Source organism: Tursiops truncatus, chromosome 1 (genome assembly GCF_011762595.2).
Source record: "Tursiops truncatus isolate mTurTru1 chromosome 1, mTurTru1.mat.Y, whole genome shotgun sequence".
Taxonomy (NCBI): Eukaryota; Metazoa; Chordata; class Mammalia; order Artiodactyla; family Delphinidae; genus Tursiops; species Tursiops truncatus.
Window position 1 is genome coordinate 119,347,900 of NC_047034.1, and position 24,532 is coordinate 119,372,431.

General features: G+C 38.7%; 1 protein-coding gene across 2 annotated transcripts in view; it reads left to right on the forward strand.

Moving 5' to 3' along the window:
* Positions 1 to 21,386, forward strand: part of ERICH3 (glutamate rich 3) — a 111,452-nt gene extending 90,066 nt beyond the window's left edge. For both annotated transcript variants that reach the window (XM_033864803.2, XM_073788334.1), the window contains exons 13-15: positions 11,042 to 11,167; positions 16,109 to 18,374; positions 18,993 to 21,386. In XM_033864803.2, the coding sequence (XP_033720694.1) occupies positions 11,042 to 11,167; positions 16,109 to 18,339 (2,357 nt within the window). In that variant the 3' untranslated portion in view covers positions 18,340 to 18,374; positions 18,993 to 21,386. The remainder of the gene's footprint in view (positions 1 to 11,041; positions 11,168 to 16,108; positions 18,375 to 18,992) is intronic.
* Positions 21,387 to 24,532: the final 3,146 nt, after the last annotated feature.

Consider the following 24,532-nt stretch of genomic DNA (forward strand, 5'->3'; position numbering starts at 1 on the left):
TAATTTGAAATTAATAATTATTTTCTTAGGCTAGGTTCCAAGAAGTTTACTTTCTGGATCAAAGGTAATAGACATTTTAAGGTTTTTGAAAAACAATTTTTTCTTTGAAAAGATTGGTTGAAAAGTTTATACAGAACAGATGAGAATAAGATGAAAGCTAAAGGCTTCCTTCCCTGGCCTTTATTCTTTTTCCTGAGAGATAGATAACTGTGGAAAAGTTTTTTTGTGTGCATGATTCCAGAAAATTTTCTCTATATACACACATATATAAGTGCATTCATATATTATATATATACAGACCTTATTTTTATATACAGATGGAAACATGATACATTTTTGTTTTACAACTTGCTTTTTTCACTTAACACTGTATCCTGAATATCTTTTTATATCAGCACATATAACTGTACTTTTATTCTTATTTACTGTATATGTTATGCCATTGTATTGCCTTGGTATCATAACTTTGCAACTTTTCTTAAAAATATGTTGCCTTCTTTGTAAGAACTGGTAGATTTGTTCTATGGTCCATCTTCCACAAAAGAACAAAATTTCTCTATTACAGAGGCCCAGAGGCAGAGTGAATAAAGTACAGTGGAAAATAAGATATTAATAAGCAAAATAAAACAAAGACCATGTAAAATATTCAGAACGATGTAGAAGGATTATGGTACCAAAACCTAAGGATTAGTAGATTATGACAGCTGGGTGCTAATGTTTTTAAAATAAACTTAAGGAAATGATGCAATAAATTTGTAAATATTTAGAATAATAGACTAAAGGAAGTGACAGATATTCTCAAAAGCCTTTATATTCCTAAGAAAATTTCAGATAAAATAAGCCAGGTCTTGAAAGTATCGTGAGTTATATTGATATTGATGCCAAGCAAAGAGGTTATGGTGGTTCCTCCTCCTTAACTGAGCCTTCAGTAAGGTGGCTGAGGGAGAGAGGGATAGAATCAAAGTTATATGCTTGAAATGAAGGTCATTTAGGTCACAGCTTATATGAGTTAGATCAGAAGGCTGGTGAAGATTGAAACGTGTGTATTTTATTTAGCTCCCTGATTAGAACCTTAGATTGCAGTGAAATGGGGGCTGAGATAATGTGTAAAAGATTCTATCTCATTTTGTATAGCACTGAATTAATCAATTTCAACTAGACCTAGAATAAAAATTGTGATTATGTTAAGAATAAGTCTATGGGCTGAAAAAATGATGTACAATGAATGATGTTTTGTTGAGTCTAAGTTAATACAACTTAATCTGAATTGTTTTCACTTAAGATCATAGTAACAGATAAATTTGTAAAGTACTACAGTCAATGCCTTCTTACCTTTCAGGCTGATAACATAAAATGATAACTTCCTTCTAACTATTTTATAATATGTCACACTTAATTGGGCTTTGTCCAGTCCACCAACAAATCAGGTGAATTTATATAAAAGATATGTCATATGCAGTGAAGTGGATAAGGTAAAAGATTATAATTGCTAGCTACAATGAGATAGTGCCCTTGAGAGTTAATTCAGTATTATAGGGCATAGTGTTATTTTTGTGTGTTTATTTTTCTCTGTTATTTTTAATTTAAGCTGTCTTAATGCATTGTGACACATGGTGTTCTAATGATGGAACAATTCATGTGGATTTGTCAAATTAATATAATTTATACATTATGAATATAAATAATATATTAAGAATAAAGTATCATATAGTATAAAGTAAAATGTATGTAGAAGTAGGCATTTTATACTTTTACATATGAATCAGTGGAAGTCATAGTGCTTGGCCAGGTAATATAGACCTAAAAATTGTTAGGACTAAAGTAAAATGCAATTTTATCATCACATAGGCAGGATAGAATGGTCTCGATGAAAGAACAAGAAAATCACGTGTTATGAGTTGCAGTCTAAATACAATTTCTGAATGAATTGTGAAAGCATATAGCTGTTTGTTTCAATAGATTTCTTCTGAAATATTTGTTAGGTATCTGCTTTATGCCACACTGTCCCTGGTGTGAACATAACGAAGTCCTTCCCTATATGGGAGATTATATTCAAGGAGGAGATGTGCCTAACAAGTGAAAGATAAACATGTAATGGGGCATCTGGGCTAAGTGCTAGCAGAAAAGAAAGTCAAGGTAAGGACATAGAGTGATGGTTTGAGGAAGGGGTAGTATTTTTTAGGGCTGTCCTCTCTCAGTGAAGGGACATTTGAGCAAAGACCAGAATGAGGTGCAGGGGTGAGCCACTCTGTCATGTGAAGAAGGAGCACAGGAAGCAGAAGGCCCAGCAAATGCACAGAGTCTAAATTGGGAGCATCGTTGTTGAGTGAAGAATTTGGAAGGAGGTCAGTGTGACAGGAGCAGAATGGACAAACCAGAGACTGGAGGAAATGAGGCCAGAGGGAAAAACTTATAGGCCGTTGGGAGGAGTTTATTCTGAGGTAGGAAGCCATTGGAAAAATTAGTGCATACAAATGACATGAGCTGAAAGTTTTGAAAAGATTCTTGCTACTGTGTGGAGGACAGAATTTAGCTTTCTGAGTATGTTATCTTCGAACAGCTGTGGTCTTGAGTTGTGATTAATCCTGGATCTTTGTAAGCAATGTTTCAATGACAAAGGTAACACAGGAACATCTTTACTGTATAGGTAGATGATGTAAGTCATGAATTTTGTCATAGTGAGTTGTTGGGAAGATAATTGATTGGCTACACAAAGAATGATCAAAGAACACGCATAGTTTTCAAGGTGACTGGGAACTTGGAATAAACCTGCATATATATTTACTCAGCTTTTATTGCCTTCTTATGTTCTTAAAATTCAAATGAAAAGTTCTTGGCAAAACGTTCTTCTGATATAGAATTGCTCAAAATACTTAGCATTTTTAAAAAAAACATGTTTATTGGCATATAATTGCTTTATAAGTGTGTGTTAGTTTCTGCTGTATAACAAATTGAATCAGCTATACATATACATATATCCCCATATCTCCTCCCTCTTGCGTCTCCCTCCCACCCCTCTAGGAGGACACAAAGCACTGAGGTGATCTCCCTGTGCTATGCAGCTGCTTCCCACTAGCAATATGTTTTACCTTTGGTAGTGTATATATGTTCACGTTACTCTCTCACTTCCTGCCAGCTTACCCTTCTCCCTCCCCATGTCCTCAAGTCCATCCTCTACGTCTGTGTCTTTATTCCTGTCCTGCCCCTAGGTTCTTCAGAACCATTTATTTTTTTTTAGATTCCATATATATGTGTTAGCATATGGTATTGGTTTTTCTCTTTCTGACTTACTTCACTCTGTATGACGGTCTCTTGGTCCATCCACCTCACTACAAACAAATCAATTTTGTTTCTTTTTATGGCTGAGTAATATTCCATTGTATATATATGCCACATCTTCTTTATCCATTCATCTATCGATGGACACTTAGGTTGCTTCCATGTCCTGGCTATTGTAAATAGAGCTCCAATGAACATTGTGGTACATGATTCTTTTTGAATTATGGTTTTCTCAGGGTATATGCCCAGTAGTGGGATTGCTCGGTTGTATGGTAGTTCAATTTTTAGTTTTTGAGGAACCTCCATACTGGCTGTATCAAGTTACATTACCACCAACAGTGCAAGAGGGTTCCCTTTCTCCACACTCTCTCCAGCATTTACTGTTTGTACATTTTTTGATGATGGCCATTCTGACCAGTGTGAGGTGATACCTCATTGTAGTTTTGGTTTGCATTTCTCTAATGATTAGTGATGTTGAGCATCCTTTCATGTGTTTGTTGGCAATCTCTATATCTTTGGAGAAATGTCTATTTAGGTCTTCTGCCCATTCTTGGATTGTGTTGTTTGATTTTTTGATATTCAGCTGCATGAGCTGCTTGTAAATTTTGGAGATTAATCCTTTGTCAGTTGCTTCGTTTGCAAATATTTTCTCCCATTCTGAGGGTTTTCTGTTTGTCTTGTTTATGGTTTCCTTTGTTGTGCAAAAGCTTTTAAGTTTCACTAGGTCCCATTTGTTTATTTTTGTTTTTATTTCCATTTCTCTCAGAGGTGGGTCAAAAAGGATCTTGCTATGATTTATGTCATGGAGTGTTCTGCCGATGTTTTCCTCTAAGAGTTTTATAGTGTCTGGCCTTACATTTAGGTCTTTAATCTGTTTTGAGTTTATTTTTGTGTATGGTGTTTGTTAGGGAGTGTTCTAATTTCATTCTTTTACATGTAGCTGTCCAGTTTAACCAGCACCACTTATTGAAGTGGCTGTCTTTTCTCCATTGTATATTATTGCCTCCTTTATCAAAGATAAGGTGACCATATGTGCGTGGGTGTGTCTCTGGGCTTTCTATCCTGTTCCAGTGATCTATATTTCTGTTTTTGTGCCAGCACCATACTGTCTTGATTACTGTAGCTTTGTAGTATAGTCTGGAGTCTGAGAGCCTGATTCCTCCAGCTCCATTTTTCGTTCTCAAGATTGCTTTGGCTATTCAGGGTCTTTTGTGTTTCCATGCAAATTGTGAAATTTTTTGTTCTAGTTCTGTGAAGAATGCCATTGGTAGTTTGATAGGCATTGCATTGAATCTGTAGATTGCTTTGGGTAGTATAGTCATTTTCACAATGTTGATTCTTCCAATCCAAGAACATGGAATATCTCTGCATCTGTTTGTATCATCTTTAATTTCTTTCATCATTGTCTTATAGTTTTCTCCATACAGGTCTTTTGTCTCCTTAGGTAGGTTTATTCCTAGATATTTTATTCTTTTTGTTGCAGTGGTAAATGAGACTGTTTCCTTAATTTATCTTTCAGATTTTTCATCATTAGTGTAGAGGAATGCATGAGAGTTCTGTGCATTAATTTTATAACCTGCTACTTTAACAAATTCATTGATTAGCTCTAGTAGTTTTCTGGTAGCATCTTTAGGATTCTCTATGTATAGTATCATGTCATCTGCAAACAGTGACAGCTTTACTTCTTCTTTTCTGATTTGGATTCCTTTTATTTCTTTTTCTTCTCTGATGGCTGTGGCTAAAACTTCCAAAACTATGTTGAATAATAGTGGTGAGAATGGACAGCCTTGTCTGGTTCCTGATCTTAGTGGACATGGTTTCAGTTTCTCACCATTGAGAATGATGTTGGCTGTGGGTTTGTCATATATGGCCTTTATTATGTTGAGGTAAGTTCCCTCTATGCCTACTTTCTGCAGGGTTTTTATCATAAATGGGTGTTGAATTTTGTCAAAAGCTTTTCCTGCATCTATTGAGATGATTATATGTTTTTTCTCCTTCAATTTGTTAATATGGTTTATCACATTGATTGATTTGTGTATATTGAAGCATCCTTGCATTCCTGGGATAAACCCCACTGGATCATGGTATATGATGCTTTTAATGTGCTATTGGATTCTGTTTGCTAGTATTTTGTTGAGGATTTTTGCATCTATGTTCATCAGTGATATTGGCCTGTAGTTTTCTTTTTTTGTGACATCTTTGTCTGGTTTTGGTATCAGGGTGATGGTGTGCTCATAGAATGAGTTTGGGAGTGTTCCTCCCTCTGCTGTATTTTGGAAGAGTTTGAGAAGGATAGGTGTTAGCTCTTCTCTAAATTTTTGATAGAATTTGCCTGTGAAGCCATCTGGTCCTGGATTTTTGTTTGTTGGAAGATTTTAAATCACAGTTTCAATTTCAGTGCTTGTGATTGGTCTGTTTATATTTTCTGTTTCTTCCTGGTTCAGTCTTGAAAGGTTGTGCTTTTCTAAGAATTTGTCCATTTCTTCCAGGTTGTCCATTTTATTGGCATATATTTGCTTGTAGAAATCTCTCATGATCCGTTGTATTTCTTCAGTGTAACTTGTTACTTCTCCTTGTTCATTTCTAATTCTAATGATTTGAATCTTCTCCCTTTTTTTCTTGATGAGTCCAGCTAATGGTTTATCAATTTTTTTTTTATCTTCTCAAGAACCAGCTGTTAGTTTTATTGATCTTTGCTATTGTTTCCTTTATTCCTTTTTCATTTATTTCTGATCTGATCTTTATGATTTCTTTCCTTCTGCTAACTTTGGAGGTTTTTGGTTCTTCTTTCTCTAATTGCTCTAGATGTAAGGTTAGTTTGTTTATTTGAGATGTTTTTTGTTTCTTAAGGTAGGATTGTATTGGTATAAACTTCCTTCTTAGAACTGCTTTTGCTGCATCCCATAGGGTTTGGGTCATCGTGTTTTCATTGTCATTTGTTTCTAGGTATTTTTTGATTTCCTCTTTGATTTATTCAGTGATCTGTTGGTTACTAAGTAGTGTGTTGTTTAGCTTCCATGTGTTTGTATTTCTTACAGATTATTTCCTGTAATTGATATCTGGTCTCATAGCATTGTGGTCGGAAAAGATACTTGAAACAATTTAAATATTCTTAAATTTACCAAGGCTTGATTTGTGACCCAAGATATGATCTATCCTGGAGAATGTTCCATGAGCATTTGAGAAGAAAGTGTACCCTGTTGTTTTTAGATGGAATGTCCTATAAATATCAATTAAGGCCATCTTGTTTAATGTATCATTTAAAGCTTGTGTTTCCTTATTTATTTTCATTTTGGATGATCTGTCCATTGGTGAAAGTGGGGTGTTAAAGTCCCGTACTATGATTGTGTTACTGTCAGTTTCCCCTTTTATGGCTGTTAGCATTTGCCTTATGTATTGAGGTACACCTATGTTGGGTGCATAAATATTTACAATTGTTATATCTTCTTCTTGGATTGATCCCTTGATCATTCTGTAGTGTCCTTCTTTGTCTCTTGTAATAGTCTTTATTTTAAAGTCTATTTTGTCTGATATGAGAATTGCTACTTCAGCTTTCTTTTGATTTCCATTTGCATGGAATATCTTTTTCTATCCCCTCACTTTCAGTCTGTATGTGTCCCTAGGTCTGAAGTGGGTCTCCTGTAGACAGCCTATATATGGGCCTTGTTTTTGTGTCCATTCAGCCAGTGTATGTCTTTTGGTTAGAGCATTTAATCCATTTACATTTAAGGTAATTATTGATATGTTTTTTCCTATTACCATTTTCTTAATTGTTTTGGGTTTGTCATTGTAAGTCTTTTCATTCTCTTGTGTTTCCTGCCTAGAGAAGTTCCTTTCGCATTTGTTGTAGAGCTGGTTTGGTGGTTCTGAATTCTCTTACCTTTTGCTTATCTGTAAAGGTGCTCATTTCTCCATCGAATCTGAATGGGATCCTTGCTGGGTAACCTTGGTTGTCGGTTTTTCTCTTTCATCACTTTAAATATGTCCTGCCTCTCCCTTTTGGCTTGCAGAGTTTCTGCCGAAAGATGGTTATGGGGATTCCCTTGTATGTTAATTGTTGCTTTTCCCTTGCTGCTTTTAATATTTTTTCTTTGTATTTAATTTTTGATAGTTTGATTAATATGTGTCTTAGTGTGTTTCTCCTTGGATTTATCCTGTATGGGACTCTCTGCGCTTCCTGGAATTGATTGACTATTTCCTTACCCATATTAGAGAAGTTGTTAACTATAGTCTCTTCAAATATTTTTTCAATCGCTTTTTTTTTCTCTTCTTCTGGGACCCCTATAATTCAAATGTAGGTGCATTTAATGTTTCCCCAAAGGTCTCTGAGATTGTCCTCAATTCTTTTCATTCTTTTTTCTTTATTGTGCTGTGTGGTAGTTATTTCCACTATTTTATCTTCCACGTCACTTATCCATTCTTCTGCCTCAGTTATTCTTCTTAGCATGTTTTAAGATGGGAACAATTTGTGTAGTTTCAAAGCAAGCAGAGGAAAGGGAATGAATTTGGAAAGCTTGCCTACTAATATTGCAAACCATATCCTTGCTACCACTTTTCAATAACTAAATTATCAAATTTAGAAAGAATTGGTGGAAATTGAGAACTGTCAGCAATAGTACAGGGACATAAGGCCTCTCATCATTATAGATGAAATTGTTAATTGATACCTCCTTTTTTGAAGTACAAAGAGAAACATATATCAAAAGCTTCTAAAAATTATCATGTTCTTTGACCCAGCAATTCCAGTTCCAACAATTTATCCTAAGGCAATAGTCAGAAATAATAAAATAATTATAAGTAGTATTTTAAGTAGCTTTTTAATCACAAAAATGGAAATAATTGAATATTTAACACTAGGCAGTTGGTTAGCCAAATTTTAGTAAAACCTTATTAGAATATTCTGTGCAGTTATTGAAGAATAGTTCTTATTTAATGATATGTGGATATAGTCACAATATATTGCTAAATGAATAAAATGGGATACAAAATGTCATCTAAGTAAGAGTAAAAAATACTTAGAAATCTGCCAAAATGTTAACTAGTATTTGTTTCTGAGTGGTGAAACTAGGATATTTTTGTTTTCCTCTCTGTACTTTTTATTGTTTCAAGCTTTAAGTAGTGAATATGTACTATTTTCATATTTTGGGGAAGTACAATGTTTATATTATTTTAAAATATGTTTGTTTTCATAATAAAAAAAAGCTCACATTGGAATGCAATAATATTTTGGTATTTTAAAAACATCTTGAAATATCCTATATCATTTGAATGGAAAAAGTATTTTTCTGTGAAATTCTCTGTTTGAGCCTCTTCCATTTTGCTACAGATGCTGTGGGAACTGACAACTCTCTTTGCTTTAATGGTCATCTTTATAGCAAGGTGAAGGAGCGGAGCCTTGAGGGATGAAGGGCTAAAAAGATAGAGGAAACAGGGTGATGTGTCACATTGCTGGTGTGGGAGTCTCAGCATGCATAGTCCTCCTTTACTGTAGGTGGAAAACAGTCAAAGTCAGACACTGGCCAAGGTCTTGCTTTTAAGTTTCAGTTTCAGAAGAACATCTGAGAAAAAAATGACCAAGTGGGGTCTTTTCTGATCTCACACCTAATAAATCCTTAATGCTCAGGCCAGTGTCCCATTCTTGCTGAATCTGAAGCAGGCAGCACCTAACTGTCCAGGCTCTCATCGACTTCCAAAGCCTAATCCTCCAGGGGCAAGCCAGCTGACATGGGCAAGTGGTGATTACAGTCCTGAGACAGAAGGATTACATGCTTCAGGCAATTCTGAGTGAGTTGTAATTTTCAGATTATGCTAGTATTGTTTGGCTTCTTAGAATAGTCTTTTGGTTCAATAGCTGCTAATTGTTTATTATTATTTTTGTAAACCATATTGAAAAAATTTTCAATTGATGTATAATTGACATACAGCATTATATTAATTTCAGGTGTACAACATAATGATTCAATATTTGTAAAATAAACCATATTTCTTTTTAGCCTATGGACTACTTGGGGGAGAAACCTAGATGTCCTGTTGGCTCTGATGAAACAAAGCTTCAGTAATTGATACCAAATCAGGCTTCCTCCAACCCTCCTGCCTACCATTCTTGGGATTTCTATTGCTTAGTCAGCAAAGCAGATTTATACACAAAGACCTAAAACACTATTTATTTAAACTCTCTAGTTATACAGTGCTGTGGGTAAGATGATATTTAACTTATAGGTACTGTGTTATAAAGTTACTAAACTAAAGGTTGACTTGGTTTTAAAAAATCCAACTATAACCTAAGTTTCATGAGTTGATGTCATCTTTAAATTACTGTAAAAGACATTTTTTATTTGGTGTATTGGATGAATGAGGAAAACTGACGTTCAAAAAAATTTTTAAAGAGAATACATTGGAACTATGTGATGCACCTCTTTTTATTTCCATGTTTGTTATCTTAGGATTACTATAGTTAAGTCTTTCCATTTTTTCTCCAAAAGCCACATGAGGCAGATATTTCACTATTTGTTTCCAAACACAGAGGGATCAGTAAGTAACTAACTGCTCCTTAGCAATCCACCTTAAACTGAGCAAGGGTCCACATTCTAGTTGTGTTTTTTCTTGAAGTACAGTCTTTGGACCAAATTGCTCAGAATATCTGAGAGGAAAGAAAGCAAGAAAGGAAGAGAGAAGGTAGGCAGAGAAGGAAAGGGAGAGATAGAGAGCGAGGGAGGGAGGGAGGGGGGAAAGGGTATTTTGGAGAAACTGTGCTCTTATCTAGGAGGGCAAATCTAGGTCTAGTGTTATTTGAGTGAACTTTTGTTAACCAGGAGGTGGCATAATGAAAGATGTCAGGGATTTAGAGACACAGGTCATCAGATGATAGGCAAGGGATATAGACAGGGATGTGTCAGACACTAAAGACAAAGTTAATGGATATTAAAGTGTTGTCGAGAATTATCAGGTTGGGCGATAATACTTATAATAGACATGCTCATCATTTTATCATCTATTATTATTTATTAGGTGCTCAGGCACTTGCTAATAAGTGAAATATAAGCGTGTTCTACAGGTATGATTTCATTTAATCCTTCCAATATAACCACTGAGTAGATATCTCTTTTTGACAGATGGGTAAACTGAGGCTTAGGCTTAGGCCAAAGAACGTACCCAAGCTGACACAGTTAGTATGGGACTTGAACTTCTTAGGTCTTTGTGTTCCTAAAGTTCAGGGCCAGTAATCAGCTGCAGATAACAGGAATCTCTACAACAGCTTTTACTGTCAAATTTATAAGAATCATGCAATAGCTTTTTTGCTCTGGTCACATGGAGTGAGTATTGGGGTCAAATCACTAAAATCTACTAATGGATGAAATGCTTATAGTATAGTCAGTTCTGGTAGTTTTAGAAATCTAATGGAACAGTGATGATTGGGATTATAAAAGCCATAACATGTTTCTAAAAAGCAAAAGGCAACTAAACTCCTTTCCAGTCATCTCATTGCATGTGTATTTGGCAAATCCATCACTGCTTCTGGCTGTTGCCTTGTTTTTTTTTAATGCAAGTATTTCTTTACATGGATTTCTTTACTTCATGATCTTCTATTGTGTTTTCTTTTTGAAATCATAGCTTGAACTCTGTTGAATCTTAATAAATGTTAAAAAGAGTCATATTTTAATGTGAATGCTTTTAAATTAATCCCACTTGCTGCTGTTCCACTTACAATGTTTCCATGACCTGTTTTAAACACGTTTTGATATTTTATATGGTCTCCAATCAGTTGGACAGGTAGTAGCTGAAGATGTGGGTCCCGGCTGCCACTGCCACTATGACTCTGAGTCTGGTGTTAGCAGTGCAGACAGAGGAGAGAAGCACTCAAGGAAGGTGGAGATTGACACAGGTGCAGGTAAGGGCACATCATTACCTAGGAAAGACCTTCAGAAATCTTCTGCAAAAGACAGTGCTGTTTCCATCTTTCATCTTCCTATCCTTGTTTCCTCCTTCTACCACCTTTATTTTCTTTTCAACTAGTGAATATGATGGCAGGAGGTGGAAGCATTAAGGGGAGCTTTGGAGCTGACAGCAGATATGAAAGTTATCATTCTTTTTTGAATACAGTGGTGCTTAGAATTTTTTAAAAAAGGACTTCAGATAATGAAAAATACTGGTAGGGATTTTCAGACCAGTCTTATTTCTTAGCCTGCCTCCCAGTTAGCTGACCAGGTAGGTGGATATACCTAACTGACCCACTGGAGACATGAAGAGCCCAGGCACATTTCACGAGGATTTACTTGAACTCCTTATTTTTTAAAATTCAGGAAGTATTCATTGCCATCAGCAAATGACCTGGCTCTTGGTGATGAGTATTCCAGCTGCAAGAGTGCACATTAGAGTGATTCAACAGACCATGACTCATACATATCTGGTCAAACAGCCCGTGCCCTTGAAATCAGGTTTCCCTATATTTAGTGGATGAATTTTAAAAAACACCCTGATTTGAATACACGTATGTGTGTGTGGCAGTTGGCAGGGGGAGGGTGATTCATTTTATTCCTCATATGGTCACAGTACCCCCACCTCCAATTTTTAATAACAGGCATCAAGTGCTGGGAGGTATATGAGATTTCACTCTATTATCAAGTAAATAAGTTAGCCAGCCACAGGTACATCAGAAGACACAAAACTCCTCGGTCAGAGAAAAAGGACTTTATTACTCACAATAAATAGAAGCAGCCAGACGATTTGCACTTGTGCTGGTTCCCTGAGCTCCCGTTCCCCCGGAGCAATGTGGAGAGGACCAGGTGACACTTGAACTTGCAGTGGGCTGAGTTGCAGAAGGACACTGAGCTTCGAGAATCCAAATCTTTCGTAGTGGGCGTTCAACCAGAGGAGTTCTAGTGTACCTCCCCAAACTTCTGCAAGGCAGGTAGAGTTGTTGTTGTCTATTAAATCCAATTCAAGCAAGAAAATATCATACATTGTACGCAGTGGGAGGGGAGTGTGTAAGGAAGGTTTGTTAGGGCTTCCTAACAAGGCACTGTGCTAAGCATTTTATGGTTTACTCTCACAAGGATTCTGTGAGTCAAGTGTTGCTATTCCCGTTATATGGATAAGACAATGAAGGCTTAGAGAAGTGTTATTTCCCAAGTTCATACAACTACGTGGCAGAGCTGGCATTCTCACCCAGGTCTGCCTGACTCCCAAGTACACACTCAGCCACTAAATCAGATTTCCCTAGTTTGTGAACATTGCTCACTTTCTTATATTCGTTATTTTTTCCCCCCAAAAGCCCATGAGGTTGCTATCAAGAACATGTCATATTTTTGTATTGATATTTCTTAGAAGAGCTTCAATTACTCTTTCTCCCTTGCTTCAGAAATGTCATGTCTGACTCCCCTGTGTGTGTGTGAGTGTGTGTGTGTGTGTGTGTGTGTGTGTGCATGTAATAGCTCAGCTGGATGCCATTAGCACTTTCTCTCCTAGAATTTAGGCATAGTATATTATTACATGGTGGCTAGTCAATTTTATTACCCTGTATTTCTGAATGTTCTTTAACTCCATAAATTTAGAGGCCAGCTTAGCAAAACAGAGGACTTTCTTTAAATATTTTTCATAACTGACTTTATTTTTAGACATCTTTATTGGAGTATAATTGCTGTACAATGGTGTGTTAGTTTCTGCTGTATAACAGAGTGAATCAGCTATACGTATACATATATCCTCATATCCCCTCCCTCTTGTGTCTCCCTCACACCCTCCCCATCCCACCCCTCTAGGTGACACAAAGCACCGAGCTGATCTCCCTGTGCTATGCCGCTACTTCCCACTAGCTATCTATTTTACATTTGGTAGTGTATATATGTCAATGCCACTTTCTCACTTCATCCCAGCTTACCCTTCCCCCTCCCCGTGTCCTCAAGTCCATTCTCTACGACTGCGTCTTTATTCCTGTCCTGCTCCTAGGTTCTTCAGAACCATTTTTTAAAATTATTTTTTAGATTCCATACATATGTGTTAGCATATGGTATTTGTTTTTCTCTTTCTGACTCACTTCACTCTGTATGACAGACTCTAGGTCCATCCACCTCACTACAAATAATTTCGTTTCTTTTTATGGCTAATATTCCATTGTATATATGTGCCACATCTTCTTTATGCATTCATCTGTTGATGGACTCTTAGGTTGCTTCCATGTCCTGGCTATTGTAAATAGAGCTCCAATGAACATTGTGGTACATGACTCTTTTTGAATTATGGTTTTCTCAGGGTATATGCCCAGTAGTGGGATTGCTCGGTTGTATGGTAGTTCAATTTTTAGTTTTTTGAGGAACCTCCATACTGGCTGTATCAAGTTACATTACCACCAACAGTGCAAGAGTGTTCCCTTTTCTCCACACTCTCTCCAGCATTTACTGTTTGTAGATATTTTGATGATGGCCATTCTAACTGGTGTGAGGTGATACCTCATTGTAGTTTTGATTTGCATTTCTCTAATGATTAGTGATGTTGAGCTTTCGTTCATGTGTTTGTTGGTGATCTGTATATCTTCTTTGGAGAAATCTCTATTTAGAAATCTCTATTTCTGCCCATTTTTGGATTGGGTTGTTTGTTTTTGTGATATTGAGCTCCATGAGCTGCTTGTAAATTTCGGAGATTAATCCTTTGTCAGTTGCTTCGTTTGCAAATATTTTCTCCCATTCTGAGGGTTGTATTTTCATCCTGTTTATGGTTTCCTTTGCTGTGCAAAAGCTTTTAAGTTTCATTAGGTCCCATTTGTTTATTTTTGTTTTTATTTCCATTTCTCTACGAGGTGGATCAAAAAGGATCTTGCTGTGATTTATGTCATAGAGTGTTCTGCCTATGTTTTCCTCTAAGAGTTTTATACTGTCTGGCCTTACATTTAGGTCTTTAATCCATTTTGAGTTTATTTTTGTGTATGGTGTTAGGGAGTATTCTAATTTAATTCATTTACATGTAGCTGTCCAGTTTTCCCAGCACCACTTATTGAAGAGGCTGTCTTTTCTCCATTGTGTATTCTTGCCTTCTTTATCAAAGATAAGGTGACCATATGTGCACGGGTTTATCTCTGGGCTTTCTATCTTGTTGCATTGATCTATATTTCTGTTTTTGTGCCAGTACCATACTGTCTTGATTACTGTAGCTTTTTTTTTTTTTTTTTTTTTTTTTGCGTTACACGGACCTCTCACTGTTGTGGCCCCTCCTGTTGCGGAGCACAGGCTCCGGACGCACAGGCTCAGCGGCCATGGCTCATGGGCCCAGCCGTTCCGCAGCACGTGAGATCTTCCTGGACTGGGGCACGAACCCATGTCCTCTGCATCAGCAGGTGGACTCTCAACCACCGTACCACCAGGGAAGCCCCCAAATGCATTTTTAAGGGAAATGTAATATGTGCTATTATTGTCTTACTTCAAAATGTTTTATTTTAATAGCTGGCAAGAGGCCAAGGGAAAGCAAAAAGGACAGCCAGGTGTGGCGTCAGGAGAGGAACTGGAGTTATAAGACATTCCCAGATGGGGTATCAGAATAGGGACGAAGTGAGTAAGATTAGGGCTTTAGGTTTCTGGGAGATTGTTGGTGATGGGGTGGGGGTGAGATGGCTAGAAAAAAGGGCAAGCAAGAGAAAAAAATGTGAGGAAGACACACTTGCCTACTTTATAAATTTATATAATTTGGAGGTTGACACCCTGGTTTTATAACTTATTTTATAGCACCTAGTCCAGTGTGTTTTACAAATGAAAAAAAATTAGATTGATAGAAAACATTGAGGTGACCATTTTAGAAGCTATCTTCCTAAGTATTATTCTGCAATTGGAAAATTTAAATGCTTTGGGTATTTGGCCTGAAATGCCTTTATTTATTTTGCATGGATCATTGCAACAGAAATACATGTATTTGCTAAATAATAAGAAATCTATTTGAAGCCTTCTAAGAAACATATTGAACTTGTATTTATTGAAGTATGAAAGCTAGAACACCCAGATTTGCAGGAAATTATGGATGAGAACTTATGAAATACTTCAAGTAGGTTATTTATATTGAAAATTGTCCCAGACTAAAAAGTCCTGTCTTGCTCTGTGATCCTGTTTTGCCAAAGGCAAATCAATTTCTGAATGTAGATGGGAGGTATTCTGACCTATAATACAAATTTGTGTATTTAGTAAAAAGTCTTACCTTGAACTACAAAGTTATTTGATGACTATATCTAGATATAGTAGCTTTAATGGGAGTAATGTGTGGGATAATGAATGATCAGCTCACATTGTATTATGATTCTGTTGCTAAATGCCCATATGAGTACAAGAAACATAAGCTAACAGGCATATTATGGTGTTATAGGGAACAATGATTCTTAAGATTAACGTGCTGTAGGGAACAATGATTCTTAAGATTAAGTCCTCACTATTTTCCTTGTTGCATAATTTTTTCTGCAAGTCATAATATTTCAAATGAAAGTGGGATATGTGTGTGTGTGTGTGTGTGTGTGTGTGTGTGTGTGTGTGTGACAGAGAGAGAGAAAGAGAGAGATTTTATTATTTAAAGACATGGACTTTTTGTTTGTTTTCAACATTTCTGATGTTCAATTTTCCTTTAATACCAATGTGCCCATTAAATTTGATACCATTTCTTTTCATCACGAAAAGCCATTGTTAAATCATGGTACATGTTATAGTCAATGGCATCCTAGAACCAAGAAAATGTTGTATAGATAATATAAGTAGCCCCTTGATATTATATATAAATATCTCTTATATATCTAAGACTTTTTGTAATATCTCCTCCCTGCACTTTGATTAAAGTAACCTTGATTTCTAACCTTATTTTATAGCACTGAATAGGAATTTAGCGGTGGAGGAAAGGGCAGCACTCAGCTCAAACAAGGAATCCAAGCAAGTTGCATCAGAAGAGCATACACTGGAGAAGAAAGAAGCAGTGGAGGAAGATGGAGGTCCCCAACACAGGGATGCTGACACAGAAGAAAAAGGGGATGCAGCACCGTGGGGAAAAGCAGGGGTTAATGAGGTTCCCTTGGGGCAGTGGAAGCCAACAGTAGAGCAGCCGGCATTAGTAGGACAGTTTACAGAGGAAAGAACGATCCCTCAGGGCGTAGTAAGTGGGGCAGAGGCAGAAGCAGAAGGGGATAGATGGCAACAAAAGGAGGGGTTAGACCCCAGAGGACAAGAAGCAGCAAGAGATTCTGGAGGTCTGAATGAAGGGGAGGCTTCTGAGGAGCAGGCCTTGAAGCAAACGGTGCTGGAGACGGAGACGGCAGCTTCTGATGGGGAGCAGGGTGAGGAGAAGGCGGTGCTTACAAGCCAGGCAGCAGCCCTGAGAGAGGCAGCGAGGCCGGAGCAGGGAGAGTCTGAGGGAGCGGCTGTGAGCGAGGCCGGGTCTGCAAAGCCAGGTGTGGAGGACAGTGAGGGGGAAGCATCCACAGACCTAGAGGACGTGGGACCCGGAGAAGCTACACCCGAGAAAGTAGAGGAGGCCATCCTGTGGGGAGAGGCACCAGCCAAGGAGAGGGGGGCAGTTCTGGGAAGGGAAACGCCCTTGAGCTCCTGGACTTCTGTGAAGGCCCAGGCAACTCGGACGGGGGTTTTGGAGGACAGCCTTGAAGAACTTCGTAAGGGCCCTGTGGAAAGGGAGGAGGTTGAGATAGAGTCAGAGTCTAAGAAGGAAGATGAGAGGAAAGAAATGTCACCTGAGGAGTCAGGTGCAGCGTGCGAGAGAAGGAAAGCTGAGAGGCCAAAGACACCTCTGGGGGAAACCAAATCTGAGAGGGAAGCGGTGGCAAGGACAAAGGCGCCTCAGGATGAAGACACTTTAGAAGAAGAGCAAAAGTTGAAAGAGGAGGAGGGGGAACCCATGAAGGAAGTAAGACCCAAGGAAGAGACACAAGCCCCCCAAAATGACATGGGGCATGGGGCTGAGGATGAAGCAGCCGTGCGGGCATCTGAACTGACTGAAGGCGCAGGGCCGCAAGGAGAGGATTCACTGACCATGTCTGAAGCATCCCCTGGATTTGAAAAGTCCCTGGAAAACATAACGGTTTGGGGGAAAGAAGGAGGAGAAAGACCAAGAGAAGCTGGAGACACAGGGCGCAGAGGCAGAGCAGGGCTGCGCCTCGGGGAGAACGTGGGCCCCGCAGAGCAGGACGAGGGCGCGAGCCCTGCAGGAGGGGGGATGTCAGGAGCCCCTGAAAGCGAGCTCTCAGGGCAGGCACAGACACCCGGGGCTGCCGGCGAGGCCCGGGACTGTGCAGCCAAACATCAAGACAGCCTGATGAGCTGGGAGGGGAGGGATAAAGAAGGGCCTTTACAGGGGCCACAGGGAGCGGCTGTCCCAGCCAGGACACAAGAAGATGTTCCCGAGGGAGAATCCACCATGGCAGGAAAGTTGAGTGAAGAAGTGATGGGTGAGGACCCAGAGGAGGTGGCTTTTGAAGAGCCCACTCTGGGGGTCGGGCTGATGAAGAACGGGGACACCGAGGGGGACAGGGGCTCGCGGGGTGTGGTTGTAGCTGAGGAAGGTCGCCACCAAGGAGGAGGAGAGACAGGACCAGCCGCAGAGCGGGAGGCGTTGGCAGGTTCGAAGACAGCTGGGGGGCAAACAGAAGCGCATGAAGCCTTCTCCTTCTCAGATGCGGCTGGGGAGGAAAGCTGGCACAGAGTGGATGAGACACTCGGAGAAACGGCAGCTGCACACAAGGTGGCTGTAGAGGAAACAGTGCTGAGCAGGGAGGAGGCGACAGTGACTTGGGAGACGGAGGCTGATGTCGAGGCTCCAGGGCAACCTTCTGACCTGGAAGGGAGGGCCCCACCGCCAGGGCCGGCTCGGGAGGGAGGGGAAGCTAAACCCACACAGGAGGCGGAGTCCGTGTGGAGTCCGGGGCAGCTGAAGAATTCAGATTGGGATTTTCCCAAGACAGAGGGTCAGAGCCCAGGAGAGAGAGTGCACGGGACGCAGGAACACTCACTGGAAAGCCCAATTGCACTGGGGCCCAAGAGAAGCGAGAGCATGCAGTGCACAGAGGAAGTGAAGACCCAGATGTTCTGCTGAACCCCAGGAAGGCCTAAGAGACTTTGCAGCTGATGGTGAGTTTAAGCCTGCCCTGTCTGCAGGATTAAATAGATCCCCCCTTTGGGTTGGCTCATCCCTTTCTCAGTGTCTGCACACACACACCCTTCAACTCTGGGCTGCTGAGCCCCAAGCCCATCAGGACAGGGGGCTGGGTGAGACGGACAGGGACCAGTTTCTGTTCCCTTCACAGCTCTAAGTCACAGCCCCCGTCTCGGCAAGCACAGCTCTAGGAAACAGTGAGATCCTCCTTGCCTCCATTACAGGGCCCCAGAGATGTGTGCAGAGGAGAGAGTGTGCCACAAGGACGGGTCACAGGAGGAAAGGCTTAAACTCTGTTCCAGAATTAATTTCCCTTTGTGATTGTCCGCCTTTAAATGGGCTCTGTGTCTCCATTCTGCACTTTTGTGCAGTTTAATAAATATATATAGCATATATCTGCAACATATATAAAATATTTAAAATGTGTTAAAATATATGTATATATGTAAAATACTGAAGACTAAAGACCAAAATTATTTCCAACATTTCCTCGTGTTCCTGCTATTTCCCTGATGCCCTCGTATCCTTAGTGCCTGGTTTCTACTATCCTGAGTGATTATATTCATAGTCCTATCCTTTTTGTTATTTTTCAGGATATTTTCAAGATGTCTTCTGGAAGACTTAGAGTGGAGAAGGATCACCTGAGCATCTCACCAGGAACTTAGATTTTTTTTTTAACATCTTTATTGGAGTATAATTGCTTTACAATGGTGTGTTAGTTTCTGCTTTATAACAAAGTGAATCAGCTAACGAGGACTTTAGATTTTCTCTTTTTTTTTTTTTTTTTAAATCCCTGTGCTTGTCTGAGCAGTTCCCAGTCTGCCAATGCTGGTCTGTAGCACCTCAAGTACCTTGAGAAGAGCTGCTCAGACGCTCCCTAGGGTGCTGGTTCCTAATGGAGGAGGCTGATACCTAAGTCTACATAGTTAACATGTCTATATTCAAATCAAATTGATAGTTTTCAAATGTTTGACTTTTACCAAAGATTACCTGAAAGTCCCAGTCCTGATGCCTGGGGTTTGTTTAAATTCCTTTTAATTTATAATCACACATTAGTCCCAGTTTCACACATGAGCGTTTTATTTACAATCTGTGGCTTTGCCTGTAAAAATGAGCTCTAAACGTCCTTCCCGGTATACTCAGTGGTAAAGATTGCTCCAGACCTGTAAGTCCTTCTAGAAAAGGATTCCATGGCATATCTATTCACTTACACTTAGAAATAATCACGCTTTCTATTTATGCCAGATGAGTAATTTTAAGTGTAAATCTTGTTTCAAATTGCCCTTTGTTTTTGCGTGTTTCTGTAGTGTTGCTTTAGAGGTAGACAGGTAAATGCTTGTGGCATTTCACTCCTGGGGGCCTTATTTATAGGGCCACTCAATTTAAATCAATGTAGTAAATAATTTAGCTACGTAAAATGAGTAACAACCACTATAGCAGGTAAACATTGCACATCAGTCCATACAGCAACATTCTAGACTCTAGACTCCGGTTGGTGTCACTCAACTTGGATTAAATTAGCATGCTGCTCACCTTCCCAAGTTCTGTTATTTCAAACCTGTGAACTAACCCTGCAGTGCATTGCAAATCCATGGTCACAACTTCTTCCTAAATTACCCCTGCCCCCATATCACTAGGAATAGTTGTGTATCAGTGTGCCCCTTGGGGATTTTGATTTCCTCGTGATATCTTTCTTTGTTCATATGCCAGTGCCCCAAAGGGCACATATGTTTGGCCATCTTTTCATTATGTGAGGAGGTGAAAGAAAACATCCTAAAGCAGTGATTCTCCAGTTATGCTACACATTAGACTTTCATGGGGTACTTTCATGAATGATTCAATCCCTGGCCCTACCCCAGAGGTTCAGATCGAATTAGTTTTAGATGGGTGTAGGCATCAGTTTTTTGTTTTTTAATTCTTCAGTTGGTTTTACTACGTAGGCAAAATTGAGTACTGCTGCCCTAATTATTATACAATCCATACTGGCTGCCCTGTGTCCCTAAGGACCAGGCATATTATCTTTATTTTTTTTTTTTATCTTTATAGATGTGTTTCATTTTAATAAAGGAGTCATTCAGTGATCAAAGGTATAATGGACCAGTGGTTCTCACAATGTGGTCCCTTGATCAGGATATCAGCATCACCCAGAACTGTTCCAAACACAAATTCCTGCCTTCATCTCATACCCATTAAATTGGAAACTCAGTGGGTGGGGCAGAGCAATTGGTGTTCTAACAAGCCCTCTGGGTAATTCTCATGTACCCTCTAGTCTGAAAACTGCTGTCACAGACTATTGATTGTTTTGAGGATTGGTCTCAGTTGGAAAATGGATTGCAGAAGCGTTGTGTACTTTGTCTCTCTGTTTCTCTTTTACCATCTGTCTCTCTTCTCTCTTTTTCTTTTTTCTCTAAGCAATGGTACTCACTTATAAAAGTGATGACCTCAACTTTAAACTCATTTTTATTGGGCATGTAATGATATATATGTGAAGTCCTTCAGCCCCATCCCCTACTGGGGACGAGCATCACTCATGGCACATCATAGATCTCCATTGTCTTACATTTTATGAGTGGATTTCATCTACATTATATCCAATTTCATTTATTACTGAGCTGTATTACTGTGGTGTTCTACAGTATTTTTTCGCTGATCTCAACCTCATTGCTACAGAGCACTTTGAATACATAGCACCTTATGGGAAAGATTGTAAACTTGTTAATTCCATTGAAGAATGAGTTTTGTACAATGTGCTAAATGGAAATTGCATTGGATTATTTTTGTATTTAACACATTCCATCAAAACCTTCTGTAAAATTATACTACAGTCTGCATGTGGGTTTGACTGTGAAATTCAGTGTTGTGATATTTCGATGAAGTGAATTCTTTCTCTGCAAATACTATATTGATAAAATTATTTTATGTTTGAACTGATTATTTATCTTAGTTTCGTTATTAAAAGCATAAATAAAACATATGTTTACAGAGAAGACATGAATGGTCCCTTTATAAATAAGACCAGACTTTTAAAATCTTCTTTTTCTTTTCCTTACAAAATTTAAACTCCATAGAGTAGAGCAGAGAGAATTATTTTCATTGGGCTGTACTTTTTGAATATATGTGTTTATACTGACTGCGTTCATATATGTCTTTTACATATACGGAATAATATCAGAGAGGAAAATTGTTATCATTATTTCATAGATAAGTAAATAGAAGCTCAGTTAAGTGACTTGTCTAAAATCATGGCCAATCTCATGTGTTCTCACTCCAAACTCCGACTTTTTTAATCACATACACTTCCTTCTAGGAAGAGGAATATTAAATAGGTACTAAGATGCTAAATGTGAATCTCTACATATTTTTGTTTACTTGTAGAAGTAAAAATCAAATCTCATGCATATGTCTTTTATCAATAAGAAAAGGGTTATAGTTCCAGTCATTATTGATCAAAGAATATGATAGATTATTTAAATAATTCAAGAGAGAAATAGACAACCAAAGTAAAGATAGACAGAATGAGGTTATTTGAATTTCTTGAGTTAAGCCTTTTCTATGGCTTTGTAAAGTCTTGTGTTGTAAATTTAAATTATAGTTGAGTAGTTTAAAACTTCTAAGATCAATAATTTTGCCACAGTGATTGCCATTGGAGATCATTATTTGAGAAAAGAAAAGAAGGCTGTAAAAAGATTCATCTAGCATGTGAAGTATTCCAACAGCTTCAAGGACTGTGGCCCTTGAGAGACCACTTCTCACCTTGGGTAATATTTTCTTCTAGTCTCCTATACCACCTGTGTCATTTGAAAGATATTCCCAGTTATCATGGCCAGCAGCAAGAGGTACAAAGAACAGGGAATAAATACAGCTGGGATTGTTTAAAAGTTGCTCTCAAATTCACTCATTTTTCCCTCTTTATTATGTTTTCTCCTTCCCTCTAATATCATGCCCTGTGACAGGAAAACCATGCTCTTTAAAATAACAGAAAACATAAACTCTACAATAAAATGCTGGATGTTTGAGAATGCACATTCCCTTTGAAATTCCTATCAGAAGTCTCAGACTGTTTAATAATCTTTGCAAACTTATAATATTTTGGAGTGATGCAAACCCCGTTTTTTACTAGGGAAAATGAGGTACACAGAGATACCTGAAACAGATAAGCTGATACCAAAGAATATATAAGAACTAGCTCTCTGTCTCTTTTGTCAAATGTTTTCTGGTCCTATTAAATATCTGCTTATGATTAAAGGGCATAGAAAGGGCAAAATTATAGGAGAAATCTCACACTTGTTCAGGAGCTTGGTACGAATGTGACACAGAGACCCTCAAGCTGGTGTGGGTGTACCTCTGAGGGGAGATGAAGCTTTTCAAGGGATCCACTGCTAAGGCTACTTTGTAGACGTCAACCTCCATAAAATGGACCTGTCTGAGAGCTAGCCTGCAGTCAAGACTAATCTCCCTTTTGCCAATCTCCCATTCTCTCTTCATAATAGAGACCAACTCTTCATCCATTTACCAATTTTACTATGTTGTCTCTGGGATGACACAAATGGCAAAGGAACAATTTGAAATATGGTGCAGATATTGAGAAAGGGAATGACCTTAATGGCTGGTTAATAAATCCTTCTGCAAGTCAAGGGGTTTTCAATTCTTTGTTTTCAAGAACATTAAATTAGGACCTAATTGACTTGTCAGCTGATAAGCCACTGAAATCATTTTTGGTATTTCATCAGTCCATGATTTTTGCAGTACACACAGTCAAAACTACTCAATCCTGACATTTCAGGGCAAAAGCAGCTGTAGACAATACTTAAACAAATGGGTGTGTAAACTTTATTTACAAAGAAAGGTGGACTGCCAAATTTTGCCCGAGGACTGTAATTTGTTAACCTGTGCTTTTGAAAAGCAATCAGCTTCTATAACCAAGGAGACTAATCCTCACCGTTTCATATGCCACAGACATTTCAGTTTTCAAAAATGTGCCTTAGTCACAAAAGTTTGGAAACAACTGGCACAAAGGAACTAATTGCCCTTTCACTCCTCGGTGGAGTAAGAATGATTTATTACAACCTTCCTCTCTTTTTAAGACTATTATTAAAAAGCTTCACTTTAGCCAGGTTTTCAATCTCTCCTTCCACACCGTCACCATCTTCTCCAGTCCATCTGTTAGAATGCAAGTGTGAGATGTTGTGAGGAAGGGAAAAGGAACTGTAGAGTTGTGACAATTACATTTCCTGTAACACAGGCTGACTTGTTGTGCAATAGAATGTCAGCTCCATGAGAGAAGAGACATGGTCTGCTCTGGTCCATGTTCAATTCCCTGTGTCAAGAACAGTGGCTGGACATGGCACGCACTCAATAAATATCTGGTAAAAGGATGACAACTAAAATGCAGAGGTAATTCTGTTACATGTTCTAGAAGTTTTTAAGCCTAAATTTAATGGATGTTGATAGGATGCAGGGAGTATCTGAATCTGTGGACTGAAGAGAAATTGGTCATTATTTTCATAAAACATTAGAGGTAATAGGGACCCTGGAGATCAAAAGTTCCACGAGCACCTCTGTAGGTATCAGATTGAGAAAACAGAGACCCAGCGGGTCTGAGGAATAGGCTACACACTGGTGAGGGACAAAACAGGATTGCAACTCCTATCTCTAGTCTAGAGTTTCTTTCACTTCACAATGCTGCTCCTCGTTAGTGAGATTTTCTTGTTAGAGGTACAGAATCCAAATTTCTAATCAAATGCACTCTCTAAAACTTGGTGTTTTTTCGGTTTTGTTTTTTAGAACAGCTAATTTTGTTCTTGCTTTGCAAATGCTGAAATACAAGTTTTCAAATGCGGCTTAAGTGAAATATTTTGGTCGTCTGAATTACAGATGTCCCGAGGTTTGTCATTGCCTGTTTGTAGTCCCCACTGAGAATGCAAAAGTTTATGGTTAGAGACAGCAGAAGCACCACATACTAGTTATTTTATGCATACACGGGTGCACGCATGTGCACACACACACCTGCCATCGATTAATTTAAAGAAAAGGAAATCTTTGAAAATGAATGGAAACTCTCCCCACTGAACTAATCATAATGTTAGTGGCTCCCCACTAAGCACAGAACTCTCCAGGAGAATTCAACAAATTA